The sequence below is a fragment of the Erpetoichthys calabaricus genome, chromosome 2 (assembly GCF_900747795.2).
Source record: "Erpetoichthys calabaricus chromosome 2, fErpCal1.3, whole genome shotgun sequence".
In the NCBI taxonomy this organism is placed as follows: Eukaryota; Metazoa; Chordata; class Cladistia; order Polypteriformes; family Polypteridae; genus Erpetoichthys; species Erpetoichthys calabaricus.
Window position 1 is genome coordinate 128,011,519 of NC_041395.2, and position 17,983 is coordinate 128,029,501.

Sequence of the window (17,983 nt, forward strand, 5' to 3'; positions counted from 1 at the left end):
TGCCTTGTGCCCTGTGTTGGCTGGGATTGGCTCCAGCAGACCCCCGTGACCCTGTGTTTGGATTCAGCGGGTTGGAAAATGGATGGATGGATGGATTTATACATGTCATCTTTGAACAAAAAACACCACTTGATCTTTCTACGGAACAACCTTTCACCTTCCCAGGTTGTGGTTTCCTCCCGACAGATCAAATCACAGTAAACATCTCGTGTCAACGTGGTTGCTTTTGTTTTGATTTACTTGCGTATTTATTTGAAATTCATACCAGTGAATAGAAAATGTATCCCTACCATGAGAAAAATGGTATCAGGAATAGGCGATAAAATAATTATTTCCAGATCCCTTTTGTTATCACAAACATGCGCCAGAAACACAGAAGGTGCTGATCAATACTCGACAACTGTCTTGGCTGGAAAAATGGAAGTATTTGGTAAGCTTTTAAGCTTTTCCTCTGTGCCCCATACCGTCCACTGTAAAATGCCAGTGTGGACAAGATAATTTTTGTTTTAATTGACTGAAAGTGCTTAACTTTGAAACACAGGTTTGCATGACAGATACATATATACCATGTCTGTAAAGAAAAAAAAAACTTTAACTTGAAAAATACCCAACTTATCCTTTTACTTAAGATTCACATCTTTGGGATGTTAAGAGGAAAATTGGAGCAAAAAATTAAAGAGACATGAAGCAAATGTGTGAGCTCATGGAGCTATGTGCTCTGCCCCATAATTCCTCAGTGTTTACTGCTCAAAGACGAGATGATCTATTTGATTGGTTTTATAATACCATTCTCATTCTCAATTAGTTTTGTATTTACGTGATTTCACCCCATTCCTGGCTTTTAACATTTAAGGGTTTCATCTCCCCAAGACGTACATGCTTAACATTTCTAAACTCCAGTATGCAAAAAGTACAACCTGAAACGTTTTGCGTATTTATTTAAACTGACAATCTGGGTGCTGCAGTTTTAGGTCTGTTGAAGGAAAGAAGAGATGAATGTACAATTTAAGCTGTCAGCATTGTGCATTTTAATTTTATTCAAGCTAAAATATATGCTGTCATTTATTTTTTTTTTCTGACAGGGAGCCCAAGTTCAATTGTTTCAGTACATGAATCAAATACATGTTACAATTAAGGATTGAAATGTTACAGCATAGAAGATGTACACTTTTTTTTTTTTTTAACTTTTTACAGTCCTGTTTTACAAGTTGTAAAAAACAAAGGATACAGTATATATTTTTTTTTTACTAACTCATTTACAGTATATAATAGATGAAACCACTTGAGTTCTCATTGCAAGGACAGTTTTCCGTATTTAAGCCAACAGAAATACTCCTCGTTTATTCAAGGCACTCTGTACAGTAAATGTAGAAGTACCAAATCAAGAGATGTTTCAAAAAGAGAAGGAACAAAATGTGAAAAATGTTGTTTTACATGTGTACACAAATGAAGTATGCTGTACCTAAACCAACACTACATATATAAGCGTGCTTTATTTTCCCCTCCACCACTGACTGCCTGTTACAACTGAGCCATAGCTCTAACTCTTAGATTACGACCTCATTGAGTTCTGCTCTTGAGATGTTTCCGAGTTTCTTTGCAGGTACAATAATAAGTGTTTGCTATGCATCTGACACAAACGAATATATTCAACAACAGGACCACAGAATTGGAATACATTTTTCTGTAGCATGATAAACGGAAAGCAAAAGAGAAGAAAGTCATGTACACATTATTTGTATTATTTTTGACCACCTGTACAGAGAACACGTTTCAATATGGACAGGAATGGTGAACCAGGATTGGTCTAAATTAAAAGAAAACATTTTTTTGATTGAAATACCCTGGATATAAACAAACAAGAACTCCCCAGACATGCATCGCTGCCTAACCAGATGGCTGGAAATGGAGCGTTATGACCCTTTCAGCTTTGTGCACAACTGCACTATATGCTAATATTCCTAATACATTCCTTCCATCGCAGTAACAATCCATCCTGCGTCTTGCAAGCAAAGTTTCCCATTCAAGGCAGACTTCTAACGCATACCCAGACTAAGCACTGTCTGGTCTTTACATCTGCACACGCACAAAAAAATACACGTATTTATAGTTATAAATAAATCTACATATGGCTAATTCAATTCTTTATCTGCATCATCTGTTTAAAGCTCACTGCATTATGGCAAAGAATAAGCAGAATTTCTACCAATTGTATTTGTGTTGCCAATGACCTTTATATCCCTGATTGTAGCTAATCATTTATAAGAAACAGCACAGTAGCTGGGGAACGACCTGAAAGAGAAAAGGGGGCCTTTCCTATGGCAAAAAATCTGTTTCGTTACACATTGCATGAGCACGAAAGAAGCTAAATGCAGTTATAATTCTTAAGAAAATACAAGAATTTGCTTATGTCTTGCTTTTCTTGTTAAGATGTGCTTTTGATTTAAATTTAGGCACACATTCACCTCAACAACAGCATGCAGCTACAGGAATCCTGCTTTTACACCAGGACTGAGCAGCAAATGGCAAGGGAGTGGTGTTCATCAGATACGGACCTCATGATGTTCGATACAAAGTACTGATGGAACTTTGCAGATGTTTTTCTTTCATCTTGCCAGACTTAACAGTTTTCCATTTATGACCTGTAGTCCTTCTTGGTGTAAGGTTTGTTACCCAATATGTGATCAATTTCACCAGCAATGTGAGATGTCATCTTTGGAAGAACCTGTAAAGAAGGGAGAAAAGTGTTTCCTTTAAGTATACTGAACATCTGTTTGTGCAGATATTGGCAACACATGGCATACTGGCCTCTTAAACAGGAAATTCAAAGAAAAGACAAATTCTGAAGCTGTAAAATAATCATGTTATTTACTGGGACAGACCACGATCAGTACACTTTATTTAGGCTATATCTTTTTTTAAAACAGGTTACAAATTATGCTGCTAGAGCAAAAGTTCCCGGGGTGGTGGCGACTTAAAGTCATGTCATATTACACGACGTTTCCAGTGATTTTCAGTTCTGTCAGATTCTTTTTCAGATTTCTCGGTTCTGTCGTACGCTGTGACTCTGCCCAACTAGACTGCAACTCACCCTGACAAAATCAAATACTGATGGAAGATTCACAACAAATTTGTTCTTTTTTGAACGACTCTTTTTTTTTTTTTAACTGTAAATAACTGTTTAATTAAAAATGATACTTCCATTTATTTAGTCACATTCAAGTATAAGAATCTGACCATACTTGATTATTCTATTGTGCTCCCTGACATAATACAAAAAATTAATTCTCTTACAGTGAGAGGTTTCAATTGTTGCTATAGCAGCAAAATATTTTTACAAAAAAAATCTTCATTATTAAAAAAGGAAAAACATATGCGTAACAGAACAGTCTGTCATGAATAACTATCCATCAGCCTTCTTATTAACAATTAATCCAGTTATAAAGTTTAGTACTGGAAGCAGTATTAATTTCTGTGGAGTTCCCTTCAAAAGCATCACTTGCAATGCCCAGTCTATCTACATGAAAACAGTTCCTGCTAACACTATGTGGCTTTGCTGAAGCCATTTGGATTCTGAGACTGCCATTGTCACAGGTCCTCACACATCCTCTCAAGTCCAACGACAGCTGTCCACCTTAGCTCCTTTTCAGCCAGTGTAGGATCTGAATAGCAAGAGGGAATGTCACCTTTTCTTCTAGGCACCACCTTACACTTGATCTGTTTCTGCAGTACAGAGTACCCAGTTCCAGTGCCCAAGGTTATATACCCTGCAACCATAATTTTCTTTTAGTTTCTTCAAAGCTGCAATGTGTCCCTTTGCTAGATCAACCACATAGATATAATCACGCACCCCTGTTCCATCAGGTGTGTTGTAGTCATTGCCAAATACATTGAGGTATTCCCTTCGTCCAATTGCAACCTGAGCAATGTAAGGCAACAAGTTATTGAGAATTCCCTGTGGATCCTCCTCAATCATTCCAGAGTGGTGGGCTCCGATTGGGTTAAAGTAGCGCAGAAGAACCGTATTGCAGTCCTTCTGTGCACGACACTGGTCTATAATCATCTCCTCAATGATGACCAATTGTGAATTTTGCACTGTTACTGCCTGTTATCTTTGTTTGTTTGCTAATTTTTGCTTTTTGATTTATCATTCTCTTGTTTTTATTCTACTAATGTTGTTTAATTTTATTGTAAGGTGACTTTGAGTGCTAAGAAAGGTGCCTATTAAATAAAATGTATTATTATTATTATTATTAACATTGACTGCATGTTTTGTTTCAGGGTGCTATTCTCTTATGTCTCAATGTCTTACTTGTGTTTCTGAATGGATGAGTAGTAATTTTCTTAATCTATATAAGGAGAAAACAGAAATTCTAGTGATTGGCATTGGCAAAAATGGATATAATGAGGGTATTAACTTGGAAATTAACTTGATGCATTAGGATTAAAAATCAAGATGGAGGTAAAGAATTTAGGGGTAACTATTGACTCTGACCTGAATTTTAAATCACATATTAATCAGATTACTAGGACAGCATTTTTTCACTTAAGAAATATAGCAAAAGTCAGACCTCTTATAACACTGCAAGATGCTGAAAAATTAGTTTACGGTCTTGTTTTCAGTTGGCTAGGTTACTGTAACGCACTCCTCTCAGGACTACCCAAAAAAGACATGAATTGATTGCAACTAGTGCAGAATGCATCTGCCAGAATCTAAACTAGGAAAAGAAAATCCAAGCACATCACCCCAGTTTTGATGTCACTACATTTTTTACCCAGGGCATTTAGAATAGACTTTAAAATACTGCTTAGCAGTGCCGGATTAACCAATAGGCACATGTAGCATACGCTACGGGCCCGGCAATTTCGGGGGCCCCCAAATGGTGGACCCAATATTTAATGAAAAAGTGTAGCATTGAAAAACTGGTCTTTAAAAATATTATCTTTACATTTTTAAACTGTAAATTTCTTACACAACAAAACTTTAGGGGCCCAACACATAAAATTCACATAAATATTATAAGATTCTTATTATAATCGAGAGTAAAATAATTATTTAGTCCGGTTTGAACTGTTCAGAATCTAAACTTCAGATGATGCAGACCAAAAGGGCCCCCAAATTTGAAATGTGCTACTGGCCCCCAAAGCTCTTAATCCGGCCCTGCTGCTTAGGTTTACAAAGCCTTAAATAATGTCACTCCATCCTATATTTCACAATGTCTCACACCTTATACTCCAAATCGTAACCTTAGATCTTCAAATGAGTGTCTGCTTATAATTCCAAGAGCTAAACTTAAAAGAAGTGGTGAGGCGGCCTTCTACTGTTATGCACCTAAAATCTGGAATAGCTTACCGATAGGAATTCGCCAGGCTAATAGGGTGGAGCACTTTAAAAAAACTGCTAAAAACTCATTATTTTAACATGGCTTTCTCATAGCTTCATTTTAGTGTAACCCTGGTATTCTGTATATGCATTTAATTTTCATTTTCATAATGGCTATACAATCCGTACTAACCCCTACTTTCTCTGCTGTTCTTTTTCTGGTTTTCTGTGGTGGCGATCTGCACCACCACCACCTGATCAAAGCACCATGATGTTCCTACATTGATGGATTAAAGGCCAGAAGAACACATGACCGTCATCTTCCATTTGAACCCTGAATACCATGAGGACTGATTGAGGTCATTGATGTTAGGTAGAATGCCTAGATGGGGCTGGGAGGTCTTGTGGCCTAGGAACCCCTGCAGATTTTGTTTTTTTTCTCTAGCCGTCTGGAGTTTTTTTATGTTTTTTCTGTCCTCCCTGGCCATAGGACCTTACTTTTATTCTATGTTAATTAATAATGCCTAATTTTACCTTTTTTCTCTTTCTTCATCCTGTAAAGCATTTTGAGCTACATCATTTGTATGAAAATGTGCTATATAAATAAATGTTGTTCTTGTTGTTGTTGTTATCTTTCCTGCTTTGGTGTCCTGGCCTGTTGCAATTTCAGGATATTATGCTTGACAGGGTCTTTTGCCCCCAGGGGCCACTGCCAAGTTGCACTCTCCCTGTTGGATTTCCCCTCAGCCCACAGTCATTCCTATAAAGTATACTGTAAACAGAAAAAGAATATAATCAATTGTAAACACACATAAGGACTCAGTGGACTAACTCATGTGAAAAGGGCTTTTGGTTATTAACGTGGGTCGCTAATTCTCCGGACTACAAGTCCAAGATCCCCTTCCTTCTACACATACATGGTTTAAAAAAATTGGAATTCAAGCTAGAAGGTGTTTATTCTGGATCAATATAAGAAAGGATTCAGCAGAACTGAGAAAGGTGCCATAAAGAAATCTTAGTACTCCTTTAACACTGACCCAGTCCTCTCAGAAGCAGTGTAGTTTGGTACTGGCAATCATGAGTAAACAGTTCAAAACAGGTCTCAGGCCAAAAGATAAAGAAAATGAAATAGTGGTATTAATGACTAAAAGGCAGCACACTACCACTAGATAGCAGCAAAATAACTGCAGGGCAGGATTAGCAATATTTGTTTTGGTATTTGCATCCCAGTTGGGCATCTGACAAGAGGGAAGGGGGCACCTGGGGCAAAACGACCAATTCTGTTAAGTCTGGCAAAGACGGCCTCTAATCAAATTAAACTCGTAGAGGCTGCTGCAACTCTGCTTGAAGCCATTAAATAGCAATTCATTATCTTATCAACAACAGCAAACACAGTTCACAAACCTGTTTTTTTTATTCATTTTGCTTTTCAGTTCTGACCCTCATTGCTGCAGGTTTTTATTTCAACCAATTTTAAAATTGGTGCATCATTTTTTTTATTAATATAAAAATATTTTTATGATATTCATAAACATTTGTGTTCTTTCTCATAACTTTAAATGCTTATATTTATATTCCAATTTTTTTAATTTACTCTTCTTTGTCAAGTTTGCTCCCTTACTTTATAACCAAATGTTGGTGATTAGCACTGGGCAATGCAAACCACAACACTGACGTCTAAACAATAGCAATTATTTAACTGTCATTGTCGCCTGTTGGATTATTGAGAAATGATCAGACAAGTAAATATGGCACTGAAGTAATTGGTCCCCTTTAGCATTTAAAGTTGTAAGCATTTAGATACAATTAAGGGAGTAAACTCTACAGAAAAGGGAGAAGTAAAAAGAAAATGGTAGAGCAAAAAAAAAAATTCTTGGAAAAATGCAAATACTGTATTTTTGAAATTTGTAGAGTCTACATTTACAAAATGTAAAGTTGGATGACTAATTGACTCACTCACTCTTCAACAAAAACACTGTTTCCTATTTAGTTAGGTACGCATCTACTAAGAAAGGGCATTTCGATATATCAATATTTAGGGTATAATGGATGTCAGGTAGGGAATGGCATCCTTGCCAAAATGGACTCCCTTCCTGTACCTGGCCAGGAGGCCCAGGTGGCAAACAGACATGAAAAGAGGCAGGAGGTTCCCTGCCTACTCAAGGATCTGGGCATAGGATGCCATCCGAAAAGTGACTATGCTGGCATCCTGGCAGGATTAGATGAGGGAACATTACCCGGCTGGCAGGCCAACCTTATAAAAGGATAGCGAGAGCTGAAATGTACAATCTACATGCTCCCCCACACTGCTAGGTGGCAGCAACCCTGGAGTCAGGTACACCAATGGACATCCACAAGGCATGTTGGAAGCTATAGTGCTGTAAAGCAGCCCTGTTGAGATCCCTGGGTACCACCTATGGTTCTGTTAGGAGCTGTGATCCTTGGTTTCTGGGACTTCTGACTGACCCGGAAGTACTTCTGTTGGGCTATACACTGGTGGCGGAAATACTCCCGCCCTGCCACATCTGGGCAAATTGGACTCTGGTGAAAGGAGGACAAACCTGGTCTGGAGGTGTGGAAGAGAGGAAAAAGAAATAAAAGAGGATTTGAGTGTATTAGAAAAGGCATTGTGAAGGTATTGTTGTTAATAAACCACTTATTTGAACCTGGGACTGGTGTTTGTGTGGTGGTGTCTGAGGTTTGGGGGTGCTGCAATGCCTCCTACTGGTCACAAGGGTTAAAAATCCCCCTACAACAGAAAAACGAAATCTTTACATATAATACGCTACCGTAGCTGTTCGTTTGTCTGTCCAGGATTTTAAATCACCTGTAACTATTGACTTGAAATTTGGTACACATATACTACGTGGGGCAGCACGGTGGCGCAGTGGATACCACTACTGCCTCGCAGTTAGGATACCCGGGTTCGCTTCCCAGTTCCTCCTGTGTGGAGTTTGCATGTTCTCCCCGTGTCTGTGTGGGTTTCCTCCGGGTGCTCCGGTTTCCTCCCACAGTCCAAAGACATGCAGGTTAGGTGCACTGGCGATTCTAAATTGTCCCTAGTGTGTGCTTGGTGGGTGTGTGTGTGTGTGTGTGTGCGCGCCGTGGGGTGGGCTGGCGCCCTGCCCAGAGTTTGTTTCCTGCCTTGTGCCCTGTGTTGGCTGGGATTGGCTCCAGCAGACCCCTGTGACCCTGTAGTTAGGATATAGTGGGTTGGATAATGGATGGATGGATGTACTACGTGACATCTACTATCCGCTTTCAGAGCGATGATTAACCTCTAACATTATTCTTCTTTTTATTTTAATTTTATTTTATTGTAGAATCACCTCAGCCAGCAGGGCAGCCATGCGGCCCATGCGTACGGGCACCGTTCTCATTCCCTACCACCTTCACCATCACTTCCCCTACCTCTTCATATCTTAAATCATTCTTGAGGCAGATTGAAGACTTAAGTGCCAGCTTAAGTGAAATATTAAGGAAAATGTACTAAGTAATTGCAACACAAACACTGACTTAGTCAGTTTTAACTTGAAAAGATGCGGACGAAAGAAGAGAAGAAGCGGGCCGCTAGGGTGGAGAAAACAAGAGCTGCTCAGGAAGCAGCAAGCGCATCAACCTCTGAGCAAACGAATGCTAAATATACAGAGAAAGAGTGTGAAGACTATAATTCAAGTGTATTCATTGCACGTTATCGTGCAGTGCACCGTTACTGGTAATAAATAATTGTATTTCATATTTATTGTGCTAATGTGAAAGGTTATGCTTTCGATTAATTTAATAGTGACTCCAACACACACAAGCATATTTTCCTCATTGTTAGGCAAGGGATAACATTCAGTGTGATGTGCATTAGGTTATGTGGCTTGACCCTGATCAAAGAAGAGATGGAAACGAGGCTGACTAGTTTCCTGCATTGCCTACACTGGTCTTTGCAGTTCTGTGTTTTTTAAACATTGCAATGTTATGTATGTTTTTTTATTTTCATTTACAACTCAACAGTGCAAAATAAAACATTTGCCTCAAGAGATGATTTGCTATGTTTTTGCCATACCTGTAATTTTCTGTCCATTACAAATAAAGGTATGGTCGTCTGAAAATAAGCATTAATTCCTGAACATGAAAGGGTTTTGCTCTAGTGTTATGATTTTTTTCTCTCTAATGTGTTATGGTGTTGTGCTCGAAGCTTCTGCTCCATACTGCTTGCTTTTCACATTAATACCATACATCAGTGTAACACATAGTGTACTTACAGTACATACAGTATATTCACTTGAAGCACTGCTTTACACATGATTTTACATCTGCCGACTTTAAAGTGGACTACATACAACTGACAAAAAACACAAAAGAAATACAGTATTTGAGTAAATATAGTAAACAAATTAAAGTTGTAAACATCTAACAATGCTAAAAAATATATACTTAAATTTCACATTATTCCTACTGAATACCAGCTTCAATTACACTTTCATGTAAAACCGTGTTTTGCAATGACCTTTGACAAGAGTCAGATTACTAGGAAAGGAAGGGGTTGATCTAATGCTGGAATATTTTGCTCTTGGACAATTGTACTGTATATACTAGGGTGATCATATTTTGATTTCCAAAAAAGAGGACGATCGGCACGGCCTCCAGACGAATTCAGACAAGCTTCTTGGTGGTTGATGAACATTATTTATTATACTTCAATGATGCAGAATTAACCTCTGTAATAAAATAAAATGAAATCTGTAAAAACTTATAACAAAATAATAGCTCTCTTAGACTCTTCAAATAAATAATTAAATATTGTTCTAAATATGAACTATTCTGTTCCAGCTTCAACAATATATCTCTTAAATGTAATAAAATAAATAATAGAAGAGTCTCACAAAGACAAAAAAACTTAAACAAAAAGAATCTAGACTTTTCATCTTTAGTTTTCTTCTTCATCCTGCTTCTCTTCTTCATCCTCCTTGTCAGCCCATCCATATTTTGCTGTAGAGCTGATCTTTCCTAGCAGTTTTCGATAGCTTAACAAATAAGCATGAAAGTCTTTGCAAGACATGTCTTTGAAGTTATACTGAACTAGTAGAATCCCCTATAGTGACTCTACAGAGAGCTGGTTCTTCTCCTTGGTCCACTGGCTTTGCATTAGTGAAAAAACCCTCTCAACATTTGCATTGTGAGAGGGAAGTGCAAAGACAAACTGTGCATTTGTCAGTAGCTCTGAGTAACATGCAATGCTTTTTGCCTTTTCAAAATATTTGGTCCACTTCTGGTGTACCTGCAGGCCACTGAACTCCTCATCATGGTTGCACATTTCTGTGAATTTCCTCAGATTGGTGACCTGGTCAAAACACTTAACATCATCAACTGCCACCCCCTTCTCTCCAAGGTAATTGATGCATGCCTCCACATCATTCCAGTTTGGTGGCTCACTCAGATCCATCCACATGAATGTTGAGAACTCTTCCATGGGAGTCATCCACTTCTCCAGATACTCCAGACATGCACTGTACATGCCATGCACATCTGCACAGAACTGGTCACAGCCTTTGTCAAGTCCATCTTTGCACTTCTGTGCCAGTAGTCCCTTAACTTTAAGGGACATGAAGTTGTTGCTCTTGCGTTGAAGAAGAATGGTATGTATATTGTTTAATATCTTCTTCACTTCCATAATGGACATGTTCTCCTGTTCCATTTCTTGAATGTGGGCGTGGAACACAGACATGAGTGTGTGCATGTGCCAAAGGTAGATTTCAGCAAAATCATTTTCAGAAAAACTCTTGAGTGCTATGGGTGGCTTTTGCTGAGACAGAAAATATGCCTTTAAAGCTGGAAACATCTGTAACATCCTCTCAATGCTTGGGAACAATGACAGCCACCTTGTCTTGCTGTGAGAGAGCATCCTTCTGTAATCAATCTCAACAAAATCACAATACTCCTTCAGGCTCTCAGTGCGCACAGTGTAAATGTGAAAGTACTGGTAGATTTTGAATATGATATTCTCGATGTCAATTTCTATTGTGCCTGCCCCATGGTGTGCACAATTATTCAATATGTGTGCTGGGCAACCCACACCGATCAGAGTCTTGTTTTTCAGCAAACTCTTCAAATTTGCAAACACATTCTTTCCAGCTTCATCACGTCGGATTCCTCCAAAATTTGTGTTGCAATTGTCTCCAGTAAATGCAATGCATTTTTCCTACAGATTGTTTTTTGCCAGGGTTTCTGTGAGATATTTTGCAATGGTTTCTGCTGTCTCATTGGGTGTGTCTTTAACTTCGATCAATTTTGTTTGCATGCCACCCTTCTTCCAGTCAAAATACTGGATTATGACTGGGAATATTTTCACTGCTCCGTGGTTACTCCCGTCTGTGGAAACACCACAGTACTGGATTTCTTTGAGTGCTTCATGAGTGATTTCAACAGAGTGGGGGGCTATAGCACCATTGACGATGGCTTCGGTCTTGGTGCGAGCACTACTAAACTTTTTTGCAATGTCAGAGTCAGGAAATGCCTTTTTAAGCAAAGTACTGGTGCAATCCATGGACCTGTAACTGTTGTGATGTTTCACTGTATGAAAAGCCATTGCACCTTCTGCTGCATTTACATCATCCTGTTTTTCCTGGTCTGACAAAAAACTGTCAACTTTGCAGATGAACTAGTCTCACCTCGCACAGCTTTTTTATTTTTCTCGGTGTCCATGAGGGCTTTCAGATCCCCAGCACCTTTATTGGATACCGAGACATATGTACCGGCTTTGCACACGGTGCACTCCGCCTCCCACTTGTCCCGACCGGGACGGTATGTGGGAAATTTTCTTTGCAGTTCATCGGTGAAGCTGCACTTACGCTTCGGCATTTTCCCTGCTATACTGCTCCTCTCTCTGCTCGGCTCCCTGTATGTGTCTGTGTGTTTGCGCGCGCGGCGCAGACCTGCCCACAAGGCAGCCTCCCGGTAATTACGTCACGCAAAAAAGTAGTACCCTAGTATTGTGTGCAAAACGCCAGTCAATTTACGTACACGCGCAATGGTCCTATGAAAAACCGGACATTTTCGTGAATTTATAAAACCCGCCAGGACGCCCCGGACAGGACGTAAAAAGTGGACATGTCCGGGCAAAAGAGAACGCTTGGTCACCCTAGATATACTGAATAGCCACAGCTATAAGTCATGGTCACTCTTCCAATGTTCCTGATCGTCTTCCAGAGTGATCTCCTCATATCTTCTGCAAGGCTCTATTCATCTAACGCCCTGGTAGTATAAGCCTGCCTTCCTGAACTTTCCTGGACTTATTTTATATATAAACATCTACACGTGGAAGTGCATGTGTCTGTCCGGTCCGGAAGTGAGAGGTGCAGATGGGGTAAGGGCTCCACCTCCAAGGATACACAAGCGAGACCGGCATGTCGGCAAAGTGAAACCTCCGAAGAAAGTCACTCACTTAGCGGCTAATACAGAAGCGAGGAGAGCACATCGGCAAAACGGTATCCCTTTAACATTTTCTCCCGCAGCTAATACACAAGTGAGGTGAGCACGTTGGTAAAACGAAACCTCCGAAGAAAAGCAGTTGCTTAGCCGCTAATACGCAAGTGATGAGAACACATCGCCACCACAAAACCTCCTAGGAGAGAGATGTCCAAAGTAGTTCCTTCCAATTACCTGACATCAATTCATTTCATTTTTTTTCTGATGATTTCAATACTTTCTAGGACCCCGTGCTGCTTACACAGCTAGCAAAGTGTAACACAAATGCTCTAGATTTTCATGGAATACACAGCTCAGCGTACCTGTGTGACATTTCACTGTCAATTACCCATCCATCCTTGCTTATTTTTCAGGGTAATATGTTGGCTACAACAACAGTACAGTTTGCAGCTATGTCCACCTTTGTGTTGATATTGTGATATCTCTTGCAATTCACACATACTGTACATGCTCATCCACATTTAGGGTAATGATTTATATGTGCAAGTAAGGCAGCTTACTTTAATATTAACTCACATGAAATTGTGAGGAAATCTATGTATTACCTCACATGTTGTAAGGGCATTCAAAGTCTGGTGCTCAGAGAAGAGTGCAATACAAAAAAATGCATTGTATTGCATATTGGTATCTGAAAACCCCACTTACTTCTGGAAGGGCTCATCCATCAAGAACGTGACGTTACATGTTGGATGTGGGTCAGACATGCAAGCATGAGCTTTACTGTACTCTGTACACGTGACAATACCCCTATTCCTAATACCATTAAGATTTACTTGAGTATACACCTTTTAGAAGTGTTTTGTTTAAGGATGCATTTGAGCAACTAATCTCCCAACTAAGATTCAACAAAAAGCAGGGTTTAATTTTGGGAGCACTGCAGCAACACATTCAAAACAAGAATCTTCCTGCATGTTTTAAGATTAGACCAACAGACCTTCAAACACTATGCACTGAAGAAAGTTTCAGAAAATGTGCAATTCATTTTTTTCTTTCCCATTTTCACTCGTAATATAGATATACTAGGGGGCTCCGCCCCCTGCTCGCTTCGCTCGCCAACCCCTGGCGTTGGGACATGAGAAAGAGTCAGATGTATGAATTAGATATAGAATAGTGTGCAGCTTTGGATGATGCCCATAGAAATAACAAATAGAGTGTTTGTCATATATTAATGTTTTATTGGAATATTTCTTTGTATACAACATTAGTAGTAAAGATGGTGTCTTGTCCTTGAATGAGTCTTCCTTGGCATGGATTATTTATAATTTTAACTTTAACGTCAGATGAACGGCGAACACGTGAGAAGGCAACATAAAGTTGTCCATGTCCAAAAACGGGTTCAGAGAGGTAGATGCCAACCTTGTCCATGGTTTGTCCTTGTGATTTGTTGATGGTCATGGCAAATGCAGGTTTAATGGGGAACTGTCGGCGTTTCAATGTAAAAGGTAATTCTAGCTCAGAACTTGTAAGGTCAATTCTAGGAATGAGAACAGTATTGTTAGCATGTGATCCTGTAAGAACTGTCGCTTGAATAACATTGCGTGTCATGGTGTTGACGACTAACCGTGTGCCATTCCATAAACCCTGTTTTGTGTTAAGGTTTCTTAATAGCATGATTATTATTCCGTTTTTAAGGGCAAGGTCGTGTTGTGGTAATCCGGCAGGGTTAATAGTGTTCAAATATTCTAAGGGGAAATTTATATGTTCATTGTCGTCATCAGAGTCAACTTTGTCTGAGCTTAGAAAGATCTGTGTCTCTCCAGGAAGTAATGAAATGACTTGGTTATTAATGTGATTAACATTAATATTTTTTGGACATAATATAGTGCGTTGTGTTAACAGGGGTATTTGGTCTAATGTGATTGCTGTTCCAAATATCTCTTTTACTAAGTCGTCTGGGATAAAGGATTGTGGAATGGAAATAATATCTGGGTGAAGTCCATCTGTATTTGTGAGTGTACCATTTCCCAGTTGTATTAGCCAACTGTTATATTCTGGATCTGGACATCGCATGTTTTGTACCAACTGTATTGTTTTAAAGCAATGCCAATTGTCTGCGTATTTTAAGGTGGACTGAATAATAGCTGAGCGCATGGCATGTGGAACAATAGCTAAGCATTGTCTAAAATCTCCTCCTAATAAAAGAACTTTTCCTCCAAAGGGAATATTATTATTCATCAACGTTTGTAGAAGTTTATCAATGGTGTTGAGTAAGTGACTGGATGCCATTGTACATTCATCAATAATTATCAGTTTTGCAAGACGGATGTCTCGGGCATTGCTACTGTGAATGTTCATAGTGGATACTGATGTCTCTGTGATTGGGACCGGTATTTTGAATATTGAGTGACATGTACGACCATTTATTAACAGATTTGCTGCCACTCCGGAGGATCGCAGTCACTGTTAATATGTTTCCTTTTCTGCAGTTGAACGGTTAATAGTGCTTTATTGTAAGGAGATCCACCTATGCTGACACCTATGCTGTCTAGTGTGAAGGTGTTGACGTTCACTTTAGAATATGTGGCTTTGGGTGTCACTTCTTATGGATGTGTGTGTGTGTGGGGGGGGGGGGGGGTGAGGATTGTTGTTGCGCGAGCGTCTTCTTTCTTTTTGTGTTCCTGTGTATTGTTTGAATCCCCCTCTTTGTGTGTGTCCCATCCGTTGCTTGTAGGGTCTGTGGGGTGGGCTTCGCTCGCCAACTCCTGGTGTTGGGAATGACAAAGAGCGTGATGTATGAATGAGATATAGAATAGTGCGACGGTGTAGATGATGCAAATAGAAAGCAAACAATAAAGTGTGTGGCACAGTGTAAAGGTTTATCTGAAAATTTCTTTGTACACGCCGTTTAAGTGTAAAAGGTAATTCCAGCTCAGAACTTGTAAGGTCATTTAAGATGGTTATTGTTGTGATCAGAGTCAAGTTTGTCAGAGCTTAGAAAGAGTTGTGTCTCTCCAGGAAGTAATGGAATGACTTGGGTATTTATGTTTTCCACATTAATATTTTTTTGGACATAATATAGTGCGTTGTGTTAAAAGGGGCATTTGGTCTAATGAGATTGCTGTTCCAAATGTCTCTGTAACTAAGTCGTCGCAGATAAAGGCTTGAGGAATTGTAATAATATGTGCCTGAAGTCCAGCTGTATTGGTGAGTGTACCATCTCTCAGTTGTAATAAGCAATTGTTATGATCTGGTTCTGGACATCGCATCTTTTTTACTAACTGTATCTTTTGAAAGTAATGCCAATTGTCTGCGTATTTTAAGGTGCACTGAACAATAGCTGAGTGCATGGCATCTGGAAGAATAGCTAATCACTGTCTAAAATCTCCTCCTCATAAAAGTACCTTTCCTCCAAATCTAATATTATTAGTCATAAACGTTTGTAGAAGTTTATGAATGGTGTTGAGTAAGTGACTTCATGCCATTGAACATTCATCAATAAACAACATTTTTTCAAGACGGATGTCACGTGCAGTGCCACCGTTAATGTTCATAGTGGATACCGATTTGTAGGATCTAATGTAGTTGATAAAGATTTCACTTTCAGGTACATCGTCAGTTATAAGCTTCTGTAGATATTCAGTATATGAATGTAAAGGAGGCAGTCTAATTTGACCCTTTTGACAACAACGTGTAAATGTATAACTTGTATTTCCAGTTGTTTCTTCAGGGAAGTGAACTGAATGACAATGATTGCAAATGACATTCATTAATCCGAATGAATTTTCCTGGTGTATGTTTTCCTTGTGCCGTTTGAGAGGCGCGTTGTTGCATGTGTAGTATTTGGGACGTGTTGTTTTGGAGCTGTAATCGATTTGCCTGTGCTGTGTGAGACGCCCGTTGTAGCCTTCGCTGCCATTAACGTATGTCTGAGACGGGAGGTGTTTCGTTTTGAATCCGTGCCTGTTGCGATGCAACACTTTGATTGATAGTTTGCGTCATCTGGATCTAAGATGTAGATTTGTGCATATTTGCGTTGTTGATTTGTTTCAGGGTGCACTGTTCCAATGCGATGCAGTATTTGTGCACATATGCGAAAGCAGTATGGTCCATTGCCTTTTGGTGGCCTGATATTTACTCCGGTATATGCACAAGCAAATGAACTATTGTAGGATCTAACGCAGTTCATAAAGTTTTTACTTTTAGGTACATCGTTAGATAGAAGCTTTAGTTGAGCTTTGCGTTTTTGGAGTCGAGACATTTTTTCTTATGGATGTGTGGGGGGGGATCGTTGTTGCGCGAGCGTTTTGTTTCTTTTTGTGTTCCTGTGTCTTGTTTGAATCCTCCTCTTTGTGTGTGTCCCGTCCCTTGCTTGTAGGGTCTGTGGGGTGGTTTTGTGTTCTTTTTTTTGGTCTTCCATGGGCTTGTTGAATCCCCCTCTTGGTGTGTGTCCCGTCCCGTCCCATCCCGTGCCTGTAGGGTGGCGGGGGTATGGTCGTGCCTTGCTATTGTGCGCTCGTCTGTTCTTTTTTTTTGGTGTGTTTAGTTTCGTGTGCAATGTGTTTCGTGCTTTCCCCTCGTTTGAGTGCTCTTTAATGTTTTTTTTCCTTATTTTGGTGCTTGTTGAGCCTCATTTTTGTGACTCCTTTCTGTATGTGCTCACTCCTGTTTTCTGTGCTCTTGTCGGACTCTTTTTGCGCCTGCGTCTCTCGCGGACTGTTTGTTGCGCCGGCGCAGTACGTCTTTTTGCAGCTACGGCCCATGGCCGGATGTGCCTGCGTCCATCATCCGGTTTAACATTCTCGGTTAGTAATATGGATATCATAAGGCATACAGTATTGGCTGTCTGGAACTTAATCTTTCACCCATCTATCCATTAATGAACCAGCTTAATCCAATTCTGGGTCATGTTGGCCAGAGCCTTTCCAAGCAGATTTGAGTGTGTGATAGGAACCCTCCCTAGACAGTATGCCCATTCTTTACAGAGTCCACTCACGTGCACACACACCAACACTTCATTTATTTTACAAGTGGCCTGTTTGCAGGCAGTATGACTTTCATACGGCCAAAGCCTTGAACTGCAGACAACAAGGCTTCTTGCTCAGCTGCCTGCTCCGACTCACTGCATGACCATGAGTGCCTCACTTATTCTGACAGGCCTCTAATTGCTAAAACATTTGAATAATTCTGCTTGTAAAAGTTGGGAAACCTTATGATGATATTCAGTACAAGACAAGGCCTAAATTA

At 39.7% G+C, this 17,983-nt stretch overlaps 1 protein-coding gene across 1 annotated transcript in view; it reads right to left on the reverse strand.

The window, feature by feature from the left end:
• Positions 1-1,011: 1,011 nt before the first annotated feature.
• kcnab1a (potassium voltage-gated channel subfamily A regulatory beta subunit 1a) overlaps positions 1,012-17,983 on the reverse strand; it is a 356,546-nt gene continuing 339,574 nt past the window's right edge. The window contains exon 14 of the mRNA XM_028794498.2: positions 1,012-2,725. Coding sequence (XP_028650331.1) covers positions 2,636-2,725 — 90 coding nt within the window. The 3' untranslated portion in view covers positions 1,012-2,635. The remainder of the gene's footprint in view (positions 2,726-17,983) is intronic.